Genomic DNA, 23,173 nt, shown 5'->3' with positions numbered 1-23,173 from the left:
ACGAACGGCGACTCGCGAGTCAGCGCGACTCAGCGACTAGTGGGTGGAGCTGGGAGTCAAGTCTCGGCGAACGAACGAGACGAACGACGACGAACGAGAGTGGCGAATCAGGTCGGTTCGTTCGTTTTAAAGAGTCGTTCGTTCAAACTGATTCGTTCGCGAACGAGCCACCACTAGAGCTCATTGTGGGACTGGCTCGTAGTGGCTGTAACTCTGCACCAAGGCTGAATTTCTTGAACGTCTTCAAGTACTGTATTAGGGGCCCACTACCACCTATATTAAAGCATCCATAAAATAGCATGCCATGGGACCTTTAACTCCTGACATTTTGAAATAATTTTCACCTTTATTTTTCAATGTTGACAAATTCAAATATTCAATGTTAAATTCAACTTAAATATTTAACGTCCTCAAATTCAACATGCCAAATTCAGCTGCAAAATTCAATGCATGACATTCAGTGTTTACATCCTGGGACCCAAGGAAGAGGCGCCTTCGGACTTCCTTTTAAGCAGCTCGCTGTTTTGGCTCCGCCCACTCACTTTCAGCGCATATGGATAGAATCATAGTTAATTATTTTAGTGGGCTTTTTTGGACAGGAAAGTGGGTTGAAAGAGAGATGGCATGACATTTTACACTGGGTTACATGGGATAGCTCTTTATTTTATTATCACAGTCAACTAGGGATTTTCCATATATTTATATACTGGACTATATTTAAACTATTTTGTCTTGGTTCGAGGCTCGCAAATGTGTTTTTCGTAGGCGGAATCCAGGAAAAGTCCCGCCTTAAACGCTTGGATTAGACAGGCAGCCTGTCAGTCAAACTCGCACACCAGCCAGAGCTCCGTCATCATGCCTTCATTCATATTTTGTCCACAGCCGCTCTGCCGCTTCGCGTTTACTTAGATGAAAATGTATGTCAACTTGGCCTTCACGCTATGACTCTTGCCACGCAATCCTGAGCACACTTCTCAAAGGGAGACAAATTAAAGCCAATTTTTATTCACCAAACAGCTGTAATGTTAGAGATCGTGAGATCCCCCAAAATTAACGTTAGGCCTACAATCAAGACGAAATTGTGGGGCTATGCCTTTGTAATCTTGGATATTTCTATAAAATAGAAATGTTGATTAATTTGTTTGCTCTTTTGTTTTATCATTAGGCTGTGTTAATAGGCCTACATAGTAAACAATTCATCGTTCTTCTTAATTACGCAATTAGGCCTACTATAATTCCATTATGTAGAAATTATTTATATATAGGCCTACATTTGTCAACATAATGAATAACACACACACGCGAATCAGAGAAATGCGTTTGACTAACGTTAGTTTAATATACACTACAAATGAAGTTACCTTCCATGCGATCGCGCCGACAGATGTAGTCAAGTGACGGATTTTGGCCTTTTCGGATTGGATCAGGGACTTAACGTGATTGGATAATCTCCACCATCCCCCAATTAATATTCATGGTTTTCCCGGATTCCGCCTACGAGAAACATATTCGCCACCAGCACGTGTGCTTTATAAACGAGCACGCCACTGGTGTCCCCTGGTGGTCAGAAGCGGTACTCCTGAAATGTCATTTCAGATTGAATTAATTAAATTCAACTATTAGCCCATTTTTATTCATATAAATATTGATTCACTGCATGACCTCAATGTCCACTTCAGTTCTATTTATATTGGTACTTTAGCCCTGTGCTAAAATGTAATACAATAACCTGTCATTTGGTTCATTTATAGAGTTAACTCAAGTTGCCTGTACTTAATATATTCTATTATATTATAACTTTGCACAAGTAGCATCCAGGGAGCAGCAGCTTCGAGTATATACTAAATTATATAAAGTAAACTATTAAAACTGAACTGAACTGAACCTGGAGTTCCCACAAAAACCGGAAGCATTTAGGATCCTGACAAACCAAGTGGTTCCAGGTCATCGACCCCTGACCCCCTCTCCAGAGAAACCAGTCCAGAACAGACCAGAAGCTCATCTGGTCTACACAAATATCCATTACAGAAATGTTGACTTTTCATCGGCATAAGCAGATCTGCCCAGGTACACACATGCTAGTAATCAGGCCTGAAAGTAAAGCAGTACGTTTGAAGTACAGAAGTGCATGTAAAAGTGCAAAGTTTAAAACAAAACAACGTCTAAAGGGATAAGTGAAGGTCAAGTGAGAGGCGGTGGATTAGAAACCCCCCCCTGGAAGACGATCTGAGATCCGTGGCCCCGCTAGAAGGTGCCGGGTCTTCACGGTCCGACACCTGCAGCTCCAGCAGACCCAAACCATGTGACCCTCACCCCCTGACCAATGGGATGCTCTGGACCGAGGTCACGTGACTGCAGCCATCCATCACTGGTGAAGCCAGCAGGGGGTGTCATGTGACCCTCGGGGGGGGCGGGGCGGGCGTTCTTCAATCTTTGAAATCTTTGGCTGAAGATCTCAAACCGCTATGCAAATCCAGTTAAGTGGAGCGGGTGTGTCTCTCCCCCCCCGAGGTTGGAGTCACTGTTGTGGCTGTTCACAGGACACGCCCAGCTGGTCATAGATCTCTCTGAGCAGCAGCAGGGCCGTGTCTTCAGACTCCCTGACAGACAGACAGACAGACAGACAAACCGGTTACTCATTTACAAACACAAGTCAAGGAACAACCGAGACAGGTCGTCCGGACCAGGTACACCGGGCCAGGTACCTCGGACCGGGTACCTCGGACCGGGTAGCTCGGACTGGGTACCCCGGACCAGGTACCCCTTCAGCGTTGGTAGGGTACCTCACTTAGGCCGCATCAAAACCAACTTCATACATCATTCACTAATCCAACACAACCGTTTGTAGTGTATTCCCATTTAAACCAGTTACCAACAATGATTAGGTACCTACAATTATCAATATGGAAGTGTAACCCTAACTAAAGGAATAGCGCCCCCCTCTGGTGACACACGTCCCCTTCGGTTTGGTGCCAGTGCCGGCGGTCACATCACATGACTCTGACGTCATCACGCCGCGCCGTCGTGTTGGCGGCTGGCCTGGCGGTGCGATAACGACGTTCCCTTTACCCGCCGTCCCCTAATGAGCTCCCCCCAGCGGCAGACTCACCAGTAGCACAGGTGGGACTGGATGGCGAACAGGTACTCGTTGAAGCTCTCGATGGGCTTCTCCTGCAGGACGTAGTCGATCCGCCGGCCTCCGTTCAGCGAGCCCACCTGGACCTCACGGTGGGGGGGCTCCTCGGCCGAGGCGGACGCCTCCGTCTCCTCGTACGAGGCTGGGGAGAGGAGCGCGGGGCTTTAGGGAGGCCTGCCTGTCATTCAGGGCGTTCAGCAGACGCTTTCATCCAGAGAGACTTGACCATAAGTACATTTGTCAGAAGAAGGTGAAACGCTATATACAGTATCTCTGTCGGTACAGTGAGGATGTTCATAGAAGCAAGGGCCGAGCACTAACAATCACTCGGTTAACCCGTTCCCCGTATACACCAGAGATAGCTAAGGATAAGATGCCACACAATGCTAAGTACTATTGTTAAGTGCCAGAACGTACAACATACAATAAGTATGTAAGAGGGGTGTGGGGGTGTGGGGGGCGGCTATGCAGAGTCGAGTTGTCGCCTCCCTGGATGCCATGAGCAGGGCTAGTGTGATACATCTACAGGGTAAATGTCAGACTAGTCGAATCTCATTTAGTGGAGTTTGGTTTTATAGTCTCATTCATCACAGGATTACAAACAGCCATAAACAACCCCACTGCCAGCAGCTAATTCTACATGAATGTTCTTTGAGATTGAGTTTGTTCATTTAGAATTAGCGGACGATATTCATCAAAACATCGGTGACACCGGCTACAGAGAACTCAAGAGACATACAAACATGTTTTCAGAACGAGTCGCCGTCGATACACAATGTTGCGACACAATGTTGCGACACCTGCCTAATATTCAAAAACGTCTGAAAGGTTAAACAGCCTGTGTTTGCATATCTCTAAAGAGGTCACTTCTAGTTGGGACATCAATGCTATTCTCAGTCATTTCAGCACACATGTAGGAACACATCTGCCGCCTAACGAGCAGCCCGAGAGCCCGAAGCTCTCCTGCAATCAGGCGGACCTGTTGGTGCGGGTGCACAATGTGCGTGATGCCAGGGTAGTGAAGTGATCACAGCACGAAGCGTTTCACACAGGTGTCACTGGAACCACCTGCACGCCACTGTTGTGTCAACCCAAAACATTTCACTACCTTGTAAAACGAGCGCTGAGTGAAAGCTGTGAGCGGACGCTAACGCTTGGCATCCCTCCCGTTCTATTTATAAATCGGACGCAGAACAGTGGAAGAGTGGCGCTCCTCCTGCTGCTCATTGTCAACCCTGACACAGCGCTGGTTAAGGGGTGACACTGGTTAAGGGGTGACACTGGTTAAGAGGCAGCGCTGGTTAAGAGGCAGCAGTGGTTAAAGGGTGGCACTGGTTAAGGGGGGGCTGGTTAATGGGTGGCACAGGTTAAGGGGGGGCGCTGGTTAAGGGGTTACACTGGTTAAGGGGTATCACTGGATGGCGCTGGTTAAGAGGCAGCAGTGGTTAAGGGGTGGTGCTGGTTAAGAGGCAGTGCTGGTTAAGGGGTGGCGCTGGTTAAGAGGCAGTGCTGGTTAAGGGGTGGCGCTGGTTAAGGGGTGGCACTGGTTAAGGGGTGTCACTGGTTAAGGGGGGGCTCTGGTTATGGGGTTTCAATCGTTAAGGGGCGGTGCTGGTTAAGGGGTGGTGCTGGTTAAGAGGCAGCACCCGTTATGGGGTGCCGCTGGTTAAGTGTTGTTACTGGATAGCGCTGGCCCACCAGATCCAGTATCTGGTGGAGCGTGAACACAGCGACGTGGACGTGATGGTTCACAGGTCATTCAGCAGGCGTTGTGTAAGCAGGAGTGGAGAGATGGGTGAGTAGACCCAGCGAGCAGCCATTCCATTTGAGTTAGTCATGTTATGTTTATTCTGGATAATGACACTGACCTTACCATTTCCTGTTAATATCTCCCACGTAAACAAGGAAACTGGGCCGATACAGAATCAGAAACCGGTACAGTAGAACAGGTTGCAGGCCTACAAGTCCTTTAAACGTCTGAAAGGTTACACAGCCTGTGTCTGCATATCTCTAAAGGTCACTCATAGTTGGGACGTCAATGCTATTCTCAGTCATTTCAGCACACGTGCAGGAACACGTCTGCCGCCTAACGAGCAGCCCGAGAGCCCGGAGCTCTCCTGCAATCAGGCGGACCTGTTGGTGCGGGTGCACAATTTGCGTGATGCCAGGGTAGTGAAGTGATCACAGCATGAGGCGTTACACACAGGTGTCACTGGAACCACCTCCATGCCACTGTTGTGTCAACCCAAAACATTTCACCACCTTGTAAAACGAGCGCTGAGTGAAAGCTGTGAGCGGACGCTAACGCTCGGCATCCCTCCCGTTCTATTTATAAATCGGACGCAGAACAGTGGAAGAGTGGCGCTCCTCCTGCTGCTCATTGTCAACCCTGACGCAGCGCTGGTTAAGGGGTGACACTGGTTAAGAGGCAGCGCTGGTTAAGGGGGGGGGGGCTGGTTGAGGGGTGGCACAGGTTAAGGGGTGGCACAGGTTAAGGGGTGGCGCTGGTTAAGGGGGGGCTCTGGTTATGGGGTTTCAATCGTTAAGGGGCGGTGCTGGTTAAGGGCTGGTGCTGGTTAAGAGGCAGCACTGGTTAAGGGGTGCAGCTGGTTAAGTGCTGGATAAGGGTTGTTACTGGATAGCGCTGGCCCACCAGATCCAGTATCTGGTGGAGCGTGAACACAGCGACGTGGACGTGATGGTTCACAGGTCATTCAGCAGGCGTTGTGTAAGCAGGAGTGGAGAGATGGGTGAGTAGACCCAGCGAGCAGCCATTCCATTTGAGTTAGTCATGTTTTGTTTATTCTGGATCCTGTTAATCTCCCACGTAAACAAGGAAACTGGGCCGATACAGAATCATGACCAGAACTATGACAGAAGTCTGATATCATTTAATTAGAGTACAGTAGAACAGGTTGCAGGCCTACAAGTCCTTTCAAGCATTAGTGAGATATGCCATGGAAATGGCTGTGTGTTTAACAGCCATACAACCCATGCTAACGTAGCGTAGCATCAGGGAGACATACTTCATGCTACTTTAGTATAGCATCAGGGACAAAGACAGACAAAGCTCATCTGATGTAGCATAGCATCAGGGAGACATAGCTCATGCTGATGTAGCATCAGGGAGACATAGCTCATGCTGATGTAGCATCAGGGAGACATAGCTCAGGCTGATGTAGCGTAGCATCAAGGAGACATAGCTCAGGCTGATGTAGCGTAGCATCAGGGACATACCTCATGCTACTATAGTGTAACATCAAGGAGACATAGCTCATCTGATGTAGCGTAGCATCAAGGAGACATAGCTCATCTGATGTAGTGTAGCATCAGGGAGACATAGCTCAGGCTGATGTAGCGTAGCATCAGGGATATACCTCATGCTCACGTAGCATTATGAGAATGAGCCACTTGAAGCAAGCCAAGTTGTCCTCCCGGCTTACCTTGGAAGTAATGCATGTGGAGGGCCCGCGGCCACTCCAGTATCTTACTCCACAAATCAAGCTTTGTCTCGTCCCCTCCATCGGGGGCTGAGGCTGAGGTTTAAGGTTTGGGTCGAGCAGCAGGGAGAGGAGACACGTTCAGAAGACAGGATTGTGAGAAGACCGCATGCCGACGCACGCACACACACACTGACACGCCTCCAAACGTGCACACACACAGACAGACACACACACACACTGACGCCCCCCGGAACGTGCACACACGCACGCACAGGCACGTTGAGGCACACACGCAAGCACGCACGCACACACGCACACACACACACACACAGACACACACACACACACACAAGGTGTGGTACCGGGGGTCTCCGGCGCCTCCTTCTCCGGGGCGGCCTCCCCCCCCTCCTCGGCGGGGGGCAGCAGCGCGGCCACGCTGGGCCGGGAGAAGGACTGCCAGGCGGTGCGCAGCGAGCCCAGCACGTTGTTCCTCAGGTCCGCGCTCATGCGGGTCAGACTCTCCTTCAGCTCTGCACGGGACACACACACCAAGTGGGCCTTCACCATCAAAAAGAACCTGACTCAGGGCGCTGGTTCACTCACACCCAACCCCACACCCAAACCAGTGTTCCCACAGGCCAGGCATCAAGGGACAGAGAGACGAGTTGTTGTCAGCCTATAATCAGCCTGCATCAGTGGGAGCAGACTCCCAACACCAGGGGGCGATCAAGAGGTTTTGGCTTCACTTCAAGGGAGCTGTAATGTTATCCATCAATGGCAAGCAAAAATCTCGCTGACAGAGCCTGGAGCCAGAGCAGAGGGGGTGAATGACAGCTTTAAAACAAGAATGGGTGATGAACCCACATCCATCACGTCAGCCCTATGTAATGCTAGAGGGCTGCTCATTTCCACCCTACCAGTTTGATTCAGATATTCTGATGGGAAGACTGGTGAGGAGGTAATCCCTCCAGTCACCGTTCCACCCACAAGGACTCCCTCATTATGGACACTTATTCATTTAAATCCATTTTCTGTGCTCACACATGGCCTCGCATTGGCCAGGGGGGTAGACACTGGTGGGAGGAGACTTTGGCCACAAACCAGACATTTTATCCGTGCCAACACCCAGTTTTCCACATAATTATTGCGGTATACCGAGGGCATGATGGGCCAGTGCTGCCCAGCCTGGGGGACAGGGGGCCCCCACTGGGGGTCCTCTCATGGGCTTTGAGGAGCACATACAGGAGATTGCAGATGCAAAAACAAAATTAATTTGCAGACACAAAATTGAGGTCAAAGGTCAAAAAGGGAACCACCGTTATACAGACATGCACATACACACACAGGCACAACTCACCCAGGTGCATCCTCTTGCGCCCCTTGTGGTGGGGGATGAGCATGGGCTCCAGGTCATCCTCCGGTAGGATCATAGGCTCGATGCGGTACGCCACCGGGTCGTACTGCAGGGGACACAACAGGGGACACGCTGGTGTTTTAAACCACCGTCTGCCTCTAGTGCAGCGCTACTGAGCTCCCAGCCGGTCACACGCTCCACGTCATCATTTGTTTGGAAATTAAAGCAGTGGTGAGCGGCCGTGTTTTGAAGTTGGCGAGCACGCAGGTAGAATATTCGCTTTGCTTTGGGTGTGAACGCACAGTAAGACATGTACTTGACTAGAAAGAGAAAATGCAGAGGATTTTCTCACCCTAGTGACTGGATGGAGAGAGTCTCGTCAAATATCTGTCTGATCTAATTTAATAACAAACGTTTTGTCCCATGTCTCCCGTGGTCTGATGACCTCATGCTCCCCTCAGACCCCCGGGGATGGGGGCACTGAGCCGGCGGGCCCCCGGCCTCCGTCCCCCGGTGATGGGGGCACTGAGCTGCTGGCGGACCCCCTCTGCTGGTGGACCCCCTACTGATGGGGGCACTGTGCCGGCGGACCCCCGGTGCTCACCGGGTGGTAGATGTTATAAAAGCTCTTGCAGGTGGGGAAGGTGTAGTTGGGGTCGATGCGCTTGAGCCCCCGCACCGTCAGGAACATCCCGATGGGGGAGCCGAAGGCGAAGAAGGACTGGGGCCGGAACACCAGCTGGGGGTAGTTGATGGACACCTGGGGGGGGGGGGGACAGAACAGGATGAAGGATTCACTCTGACAGATAATCAGACACATATAATCTACACATTATTCTACCTGGGGGGAGACAAAGCAAGCATCCATCCATCCACCTCTCTATCTGTCTGTCTGTCTATTCATCCATTCATCCATCCACCTCTCTGTCTGTCTGTCTATTCATCCATCCACCTCTCTATCTGTCTGTTCATCCATCCATATATCTCTATGTGTCCATCTATTCATCCATATACAGTATCTCTATGTGTCCATCTATTCATCCATCCACCTCTCTGATCACCCATTCATCTAACAATCAGGTAGTGGGAGGGCGGGGGAGCGTCAGCACACATCAGATCCATGCAGTCACAGATGGATGCACAGTGGACGGTCGTGGAGAGATGAGGAGGACCAGACACCAGAGCCCTGAGGGGGGTGAGGGCCGCGGCGGGGGAGGGGGGGGGGGGGGGAGTTAGTGGGTGTCACTCAAGCTGCAGGAGACGAGATGGCAGAGGAATGAAACACATGGACATGGGGCCACCCATGATGAGCTGGAGCGAGAGAACGATGTGCCCGTCTAGCCCCATACACCAGAGAAGAGTGATGGAGGGGGCGGGGGGGGAGTGATGGGGGGGGGACAGATGCTAGTATCCACTAGCATGGAACTAGCATTTGTAGTTCTCTTTCTGGCCAGTTTAAGCTGACAGGTTTAACAGGGAACCGCCACACTCTTGTCATTTATGTAATTTCGTTCAGAATCGGTCAGACCCCCTGACGTCAACGGTCCAAACCTTTCCGTAATTCATTCTCGGAAAACGGAGGTAACGTTTCTAACGATCGCGATTCTTTCACAATGCTCATAATGAAGCGTATATATATCGCTCGCTTATATCCAGGCGTGAGGGTTCCCCTTTAAGGACAAACTTAAGGGGAGGTGTGGTGGAATGACAGAGAGATCACCAAGGAAGGACAGTGGGAGGTATGAGAGGTTGGCTGGCTGGGACAGACCTGTCCCATGGCTATGCTTCCATTGTTCTGTCCAGGCAAGCAGCGAGGGGGAGGAGGGGGGGGGGGGGGGGGGTTGGGGGAGAGAAGCAGGAAGGTGACACAACATTGCTTTCAGGACTGTAGCCACGGTTACCTCCAAGTGCACAAGCAAGCATGGAGGGCCGGCTTGAGTGTGAGGGATCTGAGGTTTGCCCTGCCATGTTAACCCCTCCATGTTTGGTCGTTAAAGTGGTCATTATGGACACTGAGGGATGCAATTGTCTTAGCTAGCTCGGGTGCTTTTTATGTCTCGTGTCTTTTAGGTATTTTATGTCTCATGGTGTATTTCTATTGTATTTGTGTCTGACTGCTGTTGCACTGCCCACCTGAGTGTGTGTGTGTGTGTGTGTGTGTGTGTGTGTGTGTGTGTGTGTGTGTGTGTGTGTGTGTGTGTGTGCGTGCTACCTGTGTGTAAGGTGAGGGTTACCTGTGTGTACCTGTGTGTGAGGGTTACCTGTGTGTGAGGGTTACCTGTGTGTGAGGGTTACCTGTGTGTGAGGGTTACCTGTCCGATGCCCACATTGAAGTACTCGTAGTCCACAGCGCTGGTGATGGACTGGGCCCGGTGGAACTGGGCCTGCTGGGGGCTGGCCGACGAGCACTGGTTACCGTGGTGATTGACCAGAGAGGAGCCCGGGGGCGGAGCCTGGAGGTCAGGTGCTAGTAGCACGGTGCCGCCCCTGCAATCCTATTGGACGGAGAAAGGAAACAGCATTAAACAAATGAAGTATATGAGCCAAGGTAACATTGAATTAATACAGCACATTCATTTTTTGTCCAGATTTGCTGTACAAAGATATTTGAAGAGCAGAGCACAGAAGAGGTAATTACAAAAACAAATGAACAAATAACAATATATATATATATATTTGAATTAAAGTTATATGACAAAAGAAGAACACAGTATTTACTATAATCCTGTGTTTTTGTAATTCTTTACATAACAAGAGACAGTCCGCTGAAGCTCCTCTAAAGGGGACAGGTCTGCTGAACCAGACCCGGGTGAGTGTACCTCCTGAGCGCGGGCCCTGCGGGCGTAGCTGAGGATCTTCTTGCGGGGCCCCAGGGGTATTCCTAGGGCCTTCAGGTCCTCGTCCTGACACAGCGTCTGGGGGGGAGGGGCCATCCTTAACTCAACACTGTCATTATGCTACACTCTATGCAAATTATGCTAACTCTTTCCATCTCACAGGGTGTGTGGTCGTGCGCGAGAGTGTGTGTGCATGTGTATGTGCGTGCGTGTGCGTGTTTATGTGCGTGCGTGTGCGTGTGTGCGTGTGTGTGTGTGTGTGTGTGTGTGTGTGTGTGTGTGTGTGTGTGTGTGTGTGTGTGTGTGTGTGTGTGTTTATGTGCATATGCGTGTGAGTGTGCGTGTGTGTGTGTGTGTGTTACCAGTGACTCCATGTCCAGGTGTTCTGCTTGCAGGGGAGCCAGATATTCCTGCAGCCCCAGTCTGATGAGAGCCTGCTCCAGGGCATCGCTGCTCAGTGGACAAGGGTCGTCACTCATCCCCTAGAACAGGACCGGAGTGACAGGTGAGACGGACCAGACAGGACAGGGCAGGGCAGGGCACAGTGGGAGAGATGCCGGAAGCTTCTGTTCTTAAATCAAAGTAGAGTCAATTCTTGTTTTGTGGAGAGAAGAGAGAAGAGAGAGGGAGGAGAGAGAAGAGAGAGAGGAGAGGAGAGAGAAGAGAGAGAGGAGAGAGAGTAGAGAAGAGAGAGGAGAGAGGAGAGAAGAGAGAAGAGAGAGGAGAGAAGAGAGAGGGAGGAGAGAGAAGAGAGAGGAGAGAGAGGAGAGAAGAGAGAGGGAGGAGAGAGAAGAGAGAGGAGAGAGAAGAGAGGAGAGGAGAGAAGAAAGAGGAGAGGAGAGAGAAGAGAGAGGAGAGAGGAGAGAAGAGAGAGAGAGGGAGGAGAGAGAAGAGAGAGGAGAGAAGAGAGAGAGGGAGGAGAGAGAAGAGAGAGGAGAGAGAAGAGAGGACGGAGAAGGTGCCTCAGCGTACCTCCTCGGCATCCACGTCCCCTGACGGGGCCTTCTGATTGGTCAACAGGTCGAAGAGAATGAGTGAACCTGGGGGGAAAAAAAAAAAGAAGAGGACAATAAATCGGTGACTGTCCTAAAACCCTGGACCCCTTTGAACCGGCGTCTCCCTGTGTGGGTACGGGGGGGGGGAACGGAGACGGCGCCACCCACCCAGGCTGTGGCCCACCACCGACACGGCGGCGCTGAATTCGGGGTGCCTCTGTCTGAAGAGAGCGTCCAGCCGGTTGACCTCGGAGGCCACCGTGTCCACGATGGTCTGGCAGTAGGTGGGGCTGTTGTAGAAGAACAGGTCCAGCAGCGTGTCGTTTGTGAAGTGCCGCAGGCGGCCGATACTGGGGAGGGTGATCCTCTGGATGTCCCTGGGGGGTGGGGGGAGGGGAGGAGGGAGAGGAGAAGGGAGAGAGAGGAGAAAGTAAGATAAGAGAGAGAATCTCTTCAGAGCTTTGAAGTCAGGGAATGTGTGCGCCTTGCCCTGAACTAGCTTATGTAAGGAGATACCAGGGAGGGGATTTTGAGTTTTAAACCCCATTCGAGTGCTGTACCCACATTCAATTTAAATAAAAAAATGAAAAGTATATTTATATTTAATTGTATTTCAGGCCAAAACAATTTATTCATAGGACTAATTAACATACACAGCTAGCTATGACGGTTTCAGACATCAGTACTCTCTCTCTCTCTCTCCCTCTCTCTCTCCGTCCAGGGGTCTCTCACTCGTCCACTCCGGTGGCGTCTCCGTGCAGGGCGTTGTGCCAGTTGACGGGCAGGAACTCCACCCGTCCCACTCGCCCGTCCTCCTGTCCTCGTCGGTAGTGGGAGCTCAGGAGGGACAGAGAGGCACTCCGGAAGTCGTTCACTAGAGGGGAGAAGGAGAGAGAGAGAGAGAGAGAAAAAAAAAAAACCTTTTAGAGACATAGCCCACTAACACAGGAGACACTTGTTGTGCTTCATTCATTGACACCATGTGTGTGTGGATACTTAGTGACTTCATGCATACTAAGGCCAGGGACATTTCTGGCCTTTTGAGTTTAGTGGTGAGTTGTGATAAGTTCTGTCTTATGCTGTAGTTCACACACAAACAGCCAGGACTCACTCTCTTTTGTGATAAATATGTTTAAAAATCATTGGTTAAATAAAGGTTTAAAAGTACAAATCTAAAAGACACACACACAAACACACAGGCACACAGACACACGTGCACACATGTGTGCACACGCACACACACACACACACACACACGTACACACACACACACACACACACACACACACACACACACACACACACACACACACACACACACACACACACACACACACACACACACACACACACACACACACGTACCACATTGTATGATGGATCTGAAGCGGAGGTCACACGCCGGTCCGATACCGTGGACCATGAACACAAGGTGGTCGATCTTCTCCGGCTCTCCTGGAGAGGAGCAGAACCTTAGCTGGGTGGCTACCCCCCGTGGGCCTATCAGACGATAGCATCAGATGAGGTGACACCTGAACACAGCTAACACCAGCCCTGGCCTACCGTCTGGGATCGTCACAAAGATGCTGTCCACGCCTCTCTTCACCGTGCGGGGCCGGGTCTGCTCCGACGGGGACGACACCCAGTCCTCCTGCAGGGTGATGGGCTGGTACTGCATGATCATCTAGGGCCACAGAGGAGGAACAAACAGGACGATGGGACACAGAGAGAGAGAGAGCAGCTGGCCAGGCCACGCTGGACCTGTGGATCCTGTTCACTACCGGTGACTTACTTTGGGGTTATGCAGGATGACCGTCTCCCCGCTGGGGAACTGCAGCTTGGTCTTCCACTCGTCAAGAGTCACAGCGATCATGTAGGCATCCTGGGAGAGGAGAAAGGAGAGGAGAGAGAGGGGAGAGAGAGGAGAGGAGAGAGGGGAGAGGGGAGAAGGGAGAGGGGAGGAGAGGAGAGTGGGGAGAGGAGAGAGGGAAGAGGGGAGAGGGGAGAGGAGAGAGAGGAGGAGAGAAGGGAGAGGGGAGGAGAGAAGAATGGGGAGAGGGGAGAGGAGAGAAGAGAGAGGAGAGGGGAGAAGAGGGATAGGGGAGAGGGGAGGAGAGAGGAGAGGAGAGGAGAGCGGAGAGATGAGGAGGGTTCAAGGGATTAGCAACCCAGAGAGCAGGTTGGCAAGTGATGTGGGCCTCACACGCCTACACAGGCACGCACACACACACACACACACACACAAAACATAACCCAAGCATAGTCAATGATTGTCTTGCATCATGCGCATCAAGAGCTTCAAAAAAGAAATACAAAAAACATGAATACAATATTGTTCCAGGGGCCCGTTTTGTCCTGCCTGTTCACCACGCCTAATGTGTCATGGAGCAAACCCACATCACACACAGCACAACACCAGCACACAGGTGGGCGTGCAGGTGAATTACCAGACAGGTGTGTGTGTGTCTGTGTTTGTATGTGTGTACCTCCAGACGTCTGTGCGTGTGCATGTATGTACGTGTACGCGTGTGTGTGTGTGTGTGTGTGTGTGTGTGTGTGTGTGTGTGTGTGTGTGTGTGTGTGTGTGTGTGTGTGTGTGTGTGTGTGTGTGTGTGTGTGTGTGTGTATAGCTCCAGACAGGTGTGTGTGTGCGTGTGTGTGTGCTGGCCTCCAGATGTGTGTGTGTGGGTCCCTCCAGACGGTGTTTGTATTTGTGTGTACCTCCAGGTGTGTGTGTGGGTATCTTTGTGCTTGTGAATGGGCGTGTGTGTGTGTGTGTGTGTGTGTGTGTGTGTGTGTGTGTGTGTGTGTGTGTGTGTGTGTATAGCTCCAGACAGGTGTGTGTGTGCGTGTGTGTGTGCTGGCCTCCAGATGTGTGTGTGTGGGTCCCTCCAGACGGTGTGTGTATTTGTGTGTACCTCCAGGTGTGTGTGTGGGTATCTTTGTGCTTGTGAATGGGCGTGTGTGTGTGTGTGTGTGTGTGTGTGTGTGTGTGTGTGTGTGTGTGTGTGTCTGCCTGTGTGTACCTCCAGGCGGGCGGCGATGTCCTCGCTGTAGGGGAAGAAGCGCAGGTCTTTGTCTCCTTTGTAGAACCAGGTGCAGCGACGCACCTCGGACGGGGCCTGCTCCCAGTACACGGCGTAGCGCAGCCGCTCCCTGACCCGCACGTCGTAGCGCTCGCCCTCCACCGCCACCACCTGCTCCGCCTGCTGCCCCACTGACACACACACACACACGTAAATGAGTTGTATTTAAACAGACCACTTTTTTTTATTTCTTCCACTTTCTTCCACTAGAAGGAAGTGGCTAGTGGATCATGTATGACGATCAAGGTATAACATAACTATTTATATAAGATAAAACTAATCTGAAGAAGAAGAAGAAGAAGAAGAAGAAGAAGAGGGAGAAGGAGAAGGAGAAGGAGCAGGAGAAGGAGAAAAAGGAAGAGAAGGAGAAGGAGAAGAAGGAGGAGGAGGAGAAGAAGGAGGAAGAGAAGGAGGGATGCCCTAGGTGCAGCAAAGCCATCGCTGTAACAACAGCACTATAAACAAAGACCTCTCATCCCTTCGCCAGCCGCTTTATGGCGCTCTCACGTCCCCCCTACTTGTCACACCTCAGGCATATCCATCCTCCTCTGCACGTGCACGGAGACCCGGGTCCTTACGGTCGGCGTGGGCGTGCTCCAGCTTCTCAGAGTCCTCTCTGCTGAAGGGCAGCCAGGAGGTGCTGTCGTCGGCACGGCGACAGTAGAACCAGTGAGGCTTGACGGGCTGATAGGGGGGCGGGGGGGCCTCCATGTCCAGCATCTCGAAGGAGGAGGTGGAGGAGGGCGACACCTCGTCCATCGCCGGGGCCGCCTGGGGAGGGTTTTGAGGAACAGTTAAAAAGTCACAAAATACAAACTTAAAAATGTCTTACTTCGTGTAAGTTTGTGGTTGTACACACATTTCTGATAACGATGACTCCACTAGGATTCCACTAAACTAGAACTCTAGGTCACTAGGTCGCTCACATGGACTTTGAGAGCAGCAGATAAAGGAGAAGGCAGCCATCAGCCCCTCCCCACAAACAGCCACACAAAGCCACTCATTCTCCCCGGGTGAGCCTCTCTGCCCTGCTCCTCTACTGTGACTCATAACTGATGTTGAATACATCAATCTCACTCAACTTCACATGACTATGTGCTTAGTTTGCCCGCCGGGAAAAATTGCTTAAAATGTTAAGTAAACTTGCTTCCATCATCTCCACGGAGTGGAACACGCCTTTGCTGCCCGCACAAGGATGGCCGTGTTGGTTATGCATGGCGGCCAGTGCCTGGGTAACAACAGAGAAACATTGGTGTCTCTGTCTCATGACAGCTCAGTCACTAATCCCATGACACTAATCTGAGGCGTGAAAGTGCATCTTGAGGACAAAAGGGATGTGACCCTTTCAGTATGTATTATGCAATGCACCACACATACAATGGAATTTACAATACATCATCTTCCAAACAATAATATGACAAACAACAATCAGTGCAGCACAGGGAGACTCTCCGAGCCTCGACCGTGTGGTCGTTCAACTCTTACACTGGAATTAATTAATTAAAGCGCAACCTCAGTGATTAGCGCTATGCATACCCATACACAGATTACAGTCCAAACATACATGCTTGCTTTACTACCCTGATCCTGGAGTTCATTGCGCTGCTTGTGAAACTGATTCCAAGGGAGGTATCAACTGTAACGACCCGCCCTACAGGCTCAGCCTCTCTGTCGCCGGTGGGGCAACCCTTTCTACCCAGGGGCCGTGGCACCAGAGGACGATCTGACTGACGCTGACAACCCTGTCCTTCCAGAAAGTAAGCTGTCCACACATTGTCTGAGTAAAGGTATTCCACTGAGCAGCAGATGAGTGGCATGATTCTTGGCTTGGTAACCGTGAGGCCAATAGGTTCTGGTATGTGCCCTTACATTATGCATGTAAAAACATATAGCAATGCATGCAGAGACACACCCACACACACAGACGCGCGCGCGCGCGCACACACACACACACACACACACACACACACACACACACACACACACACACACACACACACACACTCACACTCACACTCACACACACTCACACTCACCTCTGGAAGGGGGGTTTTGTAAGCCTGGGGTTCAGAGGCGGAGTCGCGGCTTGGGCGGTCTGCCTGAGGAAGGACTTCTTCTGTACCGGGGATCTGGGACATTACCCCGACCTAGCTGTCAGTTAGTCTGCGGCTTCGCGGATCAGTCGACCCTAGAGGACAGGTCCAAAGATCTCAGTTTCTCATCAGATACACGATCCGTACAGTAGATAAACAAACAGTGTCGTTACGGCTGGATGTTTGTGGGATTACAGCCCCAGAGCATACAACTTCAATCATTGGATAGTGGCTCAAATAAACTATATTTATACACCTTACAGCGACAACAAGTCAAAGTTATAGAATATCTAGCAGCTCATTGATTGTAAGACTGGACTCGGCGGATCCCAGTACAGATGGTTACCTTGCTGGTCCCAGTACAGACGTCCTGTTACCTTGCTGTGTGTCCCGCTGTGTGCCTCCCATGGGACGGGTGTAAAGGTTTAATCAGAGGACATGTCATGGGTGAGCCGGTGTCCCTTCGCCCACTAAACCAGCAAGGGCGTCGGGAACACTAAAGCCCAGTGTCCGCGGCGTTAGCCTGCCTGCTACACACACGCAACCACACACACTCACACACACAAACAAACACACACACACTTACTTATGGTTCTTCCTTTTGATTTCTACATCATTATTACCAAACACATCTCAAAGTCATCCATTGGGAACGACTCTCCTATATACACAACATTAACGTTGGTTGTTTGGTTTCAGGCGGGTGAGCTGTCTCTCACTCAGAACGTAAACACCGCTGGGCTAAGCTAGGCTAGGCTAGCACGTCGGGGCTAGCTGTCAGTCAGACGGAGGCCACGCCCCCTCGCTAACGTCACTCCCGTCGCACAGACAGAGCAAAGTTGCAGAGAAACGTCCAAAGAAAACTTCCAAAAGCTTATTTATATCCTATTATTACAAACAGTAACACATCTGAAACGAGGTCATATCGTCCTATGCCTAGCTTCAGGATCACGGGGACCTCGGACTTCCCGTCTTAAAGTGAGTACTCTAAATTAAATGAAGGAAAGTGTTTCTCTGGGAAAGGGATCGTTTCGTTTTATCCATTACTATACAAACCCATCCACGGAGATTCCCATGTTCTGTATGCTTTTGATTGTTGTCATCAAATGACAAGACGTGGTGCGGATGAACCCACCATAAAGGTGCGATCAAATCCATTAATAGTAGGCTACTACTTTGATATAAACTTCTTCTGACTTGATTGCACTGTGTCTGTGAGGAGGAGCCGCTTCATGTACGGGCAGAAGACTTAAGATAAGATGAACTAAGTTAAGGCATTCAGGTGAAACACGGGGCTTTGTGACCCACGCCTCTCCTCCGGGGCAGACCCAGGGACAGATAGGGTGAGGGTAATGCTAGGGTGGAGAGGGGAGAAGAAAATGAATCAAGTTCGAATTAACTGACACACCCAGTTCCACAAAGTAGGTTTCAGAGAGAGGAAGGCTGAGGACCGACAGTAGCCTGACGACTCTTGAGCAACGGAGGGTGTGGCCTCTCCAACGGAGGGTGTGGCCTCATTGACTGGCTTGTGGAAGCAAAAGGGGCAGGATCCACATTCTGAATAGAAGTGCTTTTACTATAACTCACGCTGCATAAAACCCTGAGCAAAGACCTCACTTTTTTTTTTACGCTCCTCCTCGTCCCGTCTCACTCCCTGCACCACAGTGCTCAGTGTGGAACAAGTGTTGGAACCACTCCTGAACGCAGAGAGAGATACCAAAAATATAAAGTTCAAAGCAGCAGAAGATGAGAGACAAAGTGAAGAGAGCAGCAGGGGGAAGGAGTAACCCGAAAGCAGGTAAGAACTCCTTCAAATGTCTCGCTGGCTGGAACTGTGTGCTTCTTTTACTGTGTGTCTCTATTATTGTGTGTCTCTATTATTATGTGTCTCTATTACTGTGTTACTCTATTACTGCGTGCCTCTATTACTGGTTGCTTCTACTAATGTGAGCCTCTATTACGGTTTGCCTCTATTCTTCCACACCTTCCTCCTCTGACTCACTCCCAGATGGCTTGTTGTTGAGGGCAGTTGGCAGGGGCGTGCGACTGCAGGGTAGCAGAGCAGTGTTGGCATGTACTGCCCTCTGACACGCACAGAGTGCACATCTCCGAAGAAGAAAAATGCACCAGGCTTTTACACGGCCTGAATAAAGCAGCATTCCTTTCTACTGTTTCTGATTCAGCCTTGTAGGGGAAGGCTTGTCTCCTTCCTACAGGTTTTAGCCCAGTGGTTTAAAGCTATACTGGTTTTAGTCCAGTGGTTTAAAGCTATACTTCAACCTGTACTTAAAGAACAGGATTTCTTTAGCTAGTCCTAAAAGGTTTAGTGGACGTGTGTCTCACTCATTGTTGCTCATAATACTTCACTTGCGTTTCCTCCGACTCCCGGTTCCTTAGGGGAAGGGCTGAATAAATATGAGGCATGGACGTTTCCCCACCTCCAGGGGCCCTGGGGGGGTCCCTCATCAGGCCCTGGGGCCCCTTACCACACTGGTCTGGTGGGAAACCAGTGACACGATGGTCAGTTTATGACACAGTGAATAAACAGGTTTAAATAAACAAAGATTTAACTTCAGAGAGGTTAGTCGTTAGAAGTACTTTGTCGGACAACGGAATCAGAAGAAGCAGAACGATAAACGACGGAGGCCGGGCACAATGGGGGCTTGTAGTGGTAAACTGGGCAGTGAGAGAGAGGAAAGGCCCTGATGCAGAGAGGTTTGGAATCTGGGCAGGGAAGGAAAAGGACGAGAGGAGGGTTCGATCTCGGCCAATCACACACAGGGAAACTTTCTGCGGGGCTGCTTTACAGACGTGAAACGGCCCCAGGCTCAGTTATAAAACTTGTTTTATAACTTGAAAATGTTTCTTTATTTGTTTATATGTTGCTGCAGCATCTGTTTGTGGTGACGTGTGTCTGCCTATGTTATCTCCGCCTGAACAGGGCTCTGTGAGGCTGGGCTCGTTACGCTCAGCGTAGTTGAGCTCCTGCATGCCAGAGTGAGGTGTGGTTGTCCCCTCTCTCCCCGGGATGACATGAAACTCACATGCTTATTCAACAGGTTTAGTCGTTTTTCAACACGCTGGGTCCTGCACTGTGTGTGTGTGTGTGTGTGTGTGTGTGTGTGTGTGTGTGTGTGTGTGTGTGTGTGTGTGTGTGTGTGTGTGTGTGTGTGTGTGTGTGTGTGTGTGCGTGGGGTGTGTGTGTGTGTGTGTGTGTGTGTGTGTGCGGGAGAGACACACCCCACTTTCACTTTCTCAGTGTTAACTCTTTCGCTCTCTCTCTACCTGTCTCTCTACCTGTCACTCTCTCTCCCTCTCACTGTCTCTCTCTCCCTCCCTCTGTCTCTCTCTGTCTCTCTCTCTCTGTCACACACACACACACACACACACACTCAAAGCACCTCAAGCCTTAGTCATGAGGATTTGATTGCACATGACACCCTCATTATGTCTGATGGTTTCCCACCACTGACGGCGTCTGGATTGCTATGAACTAATCTGTAATAACCGCTCCTGCATGTGTCAGATGTCACTCAATAAGGCTGGAGGACAATTTCTCATCAGAGACGAAACGCTCTGATCTTAGATCTGTCCACAGATGTTTCCCCACCCAGCGGTGTCCCAGAGGCCTTTGTGATGAACGCAGACGAGTCGTCCTTTCCTGTGAAGGTCCAGGGGGCGGGCATGGAGATGTTTGAGATGCAGGTAAAGAGCTCCACACAATACACACCTCAAAGCTGGGACGCCCAGCCAGTAAAGCTATCTGTCGATGGACAGGTAGCGTAGCGTCCCTCGGTACGCTAGGCGTACCTCAGTAATGTGTAACGTGCTACGTAACACATAATGTAACATGTGACCGTGTGACCCCCTGTGTTACATGTCACCTGACCTCCTGGCCTCTCCCGTGTGTTCCTCAGGTGCATGGTTTCTGGCAGGTTCAAGACACCGTCATGGCCCTCATGGCTCGGGAGGAGGTGTGTCCACGCTCCAGCTTCTCATTGGCTCTCGCCGGTACACCCCTGGACCCTCTGGTGGATCTGAAGAGCTTGAAGGGCCTCAGGCCAGGATCTGTCCTCCGCCTGGTTGAAGGTAGCGTGTGTTTTCTTGTTTGCCTTTCTTCTCTCCCTCAATACCTCTGTCCCTTCTAACGCTACGAAAGGCCTGTGTTTAGATCAGATCAGAGACACTCGCCTGGTCATTTCAAAACAACAGGTAATCAGTGTTGTTGTTTCAGTTGGGCCTTATCAACACTGCCTTCGTGGTTGGCAATGGTACACAAAGATACCTCTCCAGATAGATATACAGGCAAGGCAATAGGCAAACAGGCAAGATCTTTTAACGTTTATATTTGTATTTGATTGCCTCTGTGACAAAGCTCTGAAATGGGTTTATGACTTATAGATAAAATACACAATTAAAATAGTAAATTATTATCCACCCTCAACATTGTCACGTGTAGCAACACAGCATCACAGCACATCCCTAGCCTATCCGGTGGGGCGAGCAAGGCACGGCGGGCCTTGTCTGTTAGGCTGCTGCTCCAGCGTACTGCTGGAGAGCTGGAGCACATCACCCCATCGCCTGGGAGGGGCGTGCCAGAGCTGTTGCTGTGGTGCACAGCAAAATGTTGTGGTTGCAGCGCTGCGAGGAATGCATGGTGCATGTCCTTATTTGGAGGCTTGGAGTAAACAAAACCAGTTCAGCATTACCAGTTCATACTCAGAACTTGTGATTAGATGTCATAGTGTTTTTGGCATGTTAGTCTTGTGTTACGCTTCAATAAAAATGGATTGTATAAACAGTCTCCTTGTGATTGACAGCCATGGGAGCCGAAGCTAATAATTATTTTAATCAATCGCCGCCTCTGGTCCCGTGGCTGTTGGGTCGCGCCCAGTGGCATGTAAAACAGCAGCCTCACCTTGTGGAGGGTCACCGGGTTCCAGCCGCTGGCGAACAGAGTGTTGCATCTTACGTCTGAGTGCCAAGCCGCAGATTTCAGAGGGTAGAATGTGTGAGAAGTTCTCTGAAACGATTGAAATGTGCTTATGTATGAACAGTACATTCATGCCTGACGACTTGGCCAATATTTATTTTACATTTATTGTTATCAGAATCATTAGTTCCGTGTCTCTTTGGGTGTTGTTCCAATGATGTTTGAGTAATAAGATAATATAGTGCTTCAACAATCCCAGGCGAGGCATTTAGTTAAATCTGGTCTTTTGTAGCATGTAAGAAAACAAAGAGGTATAGATGTGAGTGTGCCAATTCTGTAGTGTTTGAACATGGAGAGTGAAACGAGCAAGAGGGTATTTTATGGCTGAGAGTAGACTTCCATCCTGGCCGGGGTGTGATTAATCCTGACCTCCAGCCTTCCAACTCAACTGTTAACTTGTATCCACAGTTGCTTTATTTGGTGAGAAGTTGGCAGAGTATTGAGTAACGTGTGTCTTCAATCCACACACTCTGTTCTACTCACCTGCTAAACCGCAATCCTCAGGCCCCTCTGGCTATGTTGACTCTCTAGTTCTGAGTGTCTTGTCATAAAGTCTGTTGTCTCAGAGCTTAACGACCTGTCACCTGTTGCGGTTCCCAGAGCCCTACTCCCCCCACTCCGCCAGGGCCCACCTGGGCCGCGTGCTGGAGCTGCTCAGGACATCTGGACCCCAGGACGCCCTGAAGGACGGACGGTCCCCCAGCGTCCTGGAGACGCTCACAAACACCCCAGGTGATCCACACGCATCCAACACACGTCCAACACACATCCAACACACGTCAAACACCAGTCAAACACCTGTCAAACACACATCCAAGACACATTAAACGCACGTGTAACACACATCCAACACAGGTTAAACACACATCCAACACACATCCAACACACATCAACCACACGTCAAACATACATCCAACACACGTCAAACACACATCCAACACACATCCAACACACGTTAAACACACATCCAAAACACGTTAAACAGGGTTTAAAACACAAACATAATAAACCAGAATTCTTGCTCTCTTCGTCTTCCAGGTTCTGCCAAAGATGGGGGCTCTCCCACCGGGCGGAGCCTGAAGCGCTCCCTAAGCGTTCCCAAAGCAGAGGCGGGGGGCCAGGATGGAACTCCCCCAGAATACCTGCTCCCCGGGTCCCTGGAGAGGCCCCTCATGGCCCTTCTGCCGCACAGCTCCCAGACAGAGGTACCCGTCCGGCCAGGTCCATTGTGTTTGT

At 50.5% G+C, this 23,173-nt stretch overlaps 2 protein-coding genes across 10 annotated transcripts in view; one reads left to right on the top strand and one right to left on the bottom strand.

The window, feature by feature from the left end:
- Positions 1–487: 487 nt before the first annotated feature.
- On the bottom strand, positions 488–17,676 carry ddhd2 (DDHD domain containing 2). Of its 6 annotated transcripts, XM_084467940.1 has the most exons (19): positions 17,291–17,600; positions 16,888–17,039; positions 15,430–15,622; positions 14,792–14,982; positions 13,558–13,647; positions 13,329–13,449; positions 13,131–13,220; positions 12,498–12,639; positions 11,934–12,142; positions 11,743–11,810; positions 11,133–11,252; positions 10,753–10,848; positions 10,246–10,428; positions 8,538–8,693; positions 7,937–8,039; positions 6,942–7,109; positions 6,580–6,672; positions 3,110–3,278; positions 488–2,600 (listed from the first exon to the last, which is right to left on the bottom strand). In XM_084467940.1, exons 2-19 carry the CDS (start codon positions 16,987–16,989, stop codon positions 2,519–2,521), a joined length of 2,376 nt encoding a protein of 791 aa, XP_084324066.1. In that variant the 5' UTR covers positions 16,990–17,039; positions 17,291–17,600; the 3' UTR covers positions 488–2,518. The 6 variants fall into 6 exon arrangements, 5 of the variants coding, with proteins under 5 accessions (XP_084324066.1, XP_084324064.1, XP_084324063.1 ...); XM_084467938.1 differs by lacking the exon at positions 6,580–6,672 and having other exon boundaries at positions 491–2,600; positions 6,930–7,109; positions 17,531–17,676; XM_084467937.1 differs by lacking the exon at positions 6,580–6,672 and having other exon boundaries at positions 491–2,600; positions 6,930–7,109; positions 17,322–17,600.
- The window catches only part of LOC311343077 (clustered mitochondria protein homolog), a 22,030-nt gene continuing 15,347 nt past the window's right edge, over positions 16,491–23,173 (top strand). For 2 of the 4 annotated variants that reach the window (XM_084467934.1, XM_084467932.1), the window contains exons 1-6: positions 16,491–16,608; positions 18,610–18,742; positions 20,531–20,649; positions 20,862–21,033; positions 22,538–22,669; positions 22,976–23,142. In XM_084467934.1, coding sequence (XP_084324060.1) covers positions 18,691–18,742; positions 20,531–20,649; positions 20,862–21,033; positions 22,538–22,669; positions 22,976–23,142 — 642 coding nt within the window. In that variant the 5' untranslated portion in view covers positions 16,491–16,608; positions 18,610–18,690. Of the gene's footprint in view, positions 16,609–17,781; positions 17,923–18,609; positions 18,743–20,530; positions 20,650–20,861; positions 21,034–22,537; positions 22,670–22,975; positions 23,143–23,173 lie in introns of those variants that run through there. The other 2 variants (XM_084467935.1, XM_084467933.1) reach the window with 2 other exon arrangements.

The sequence above is a fragment of the Micromesistius poutassou genome (assembly GCF_964030765.1).
Source record: "Micromesistius poutassou genome assembly, chromosome: 5".
NCBI classification, from domain to species: Eukaryota; Metazoa; Chordata; class Actinopteri; order Gadiformes; family Gadidae; genus Micromesistius; species Micromesistius poutassou.
The sequence above is the reverse complement of the archived record's forward strand: the minus strand, read 5'-3'. Positions and strand labels throughout refer to the sequence as shown.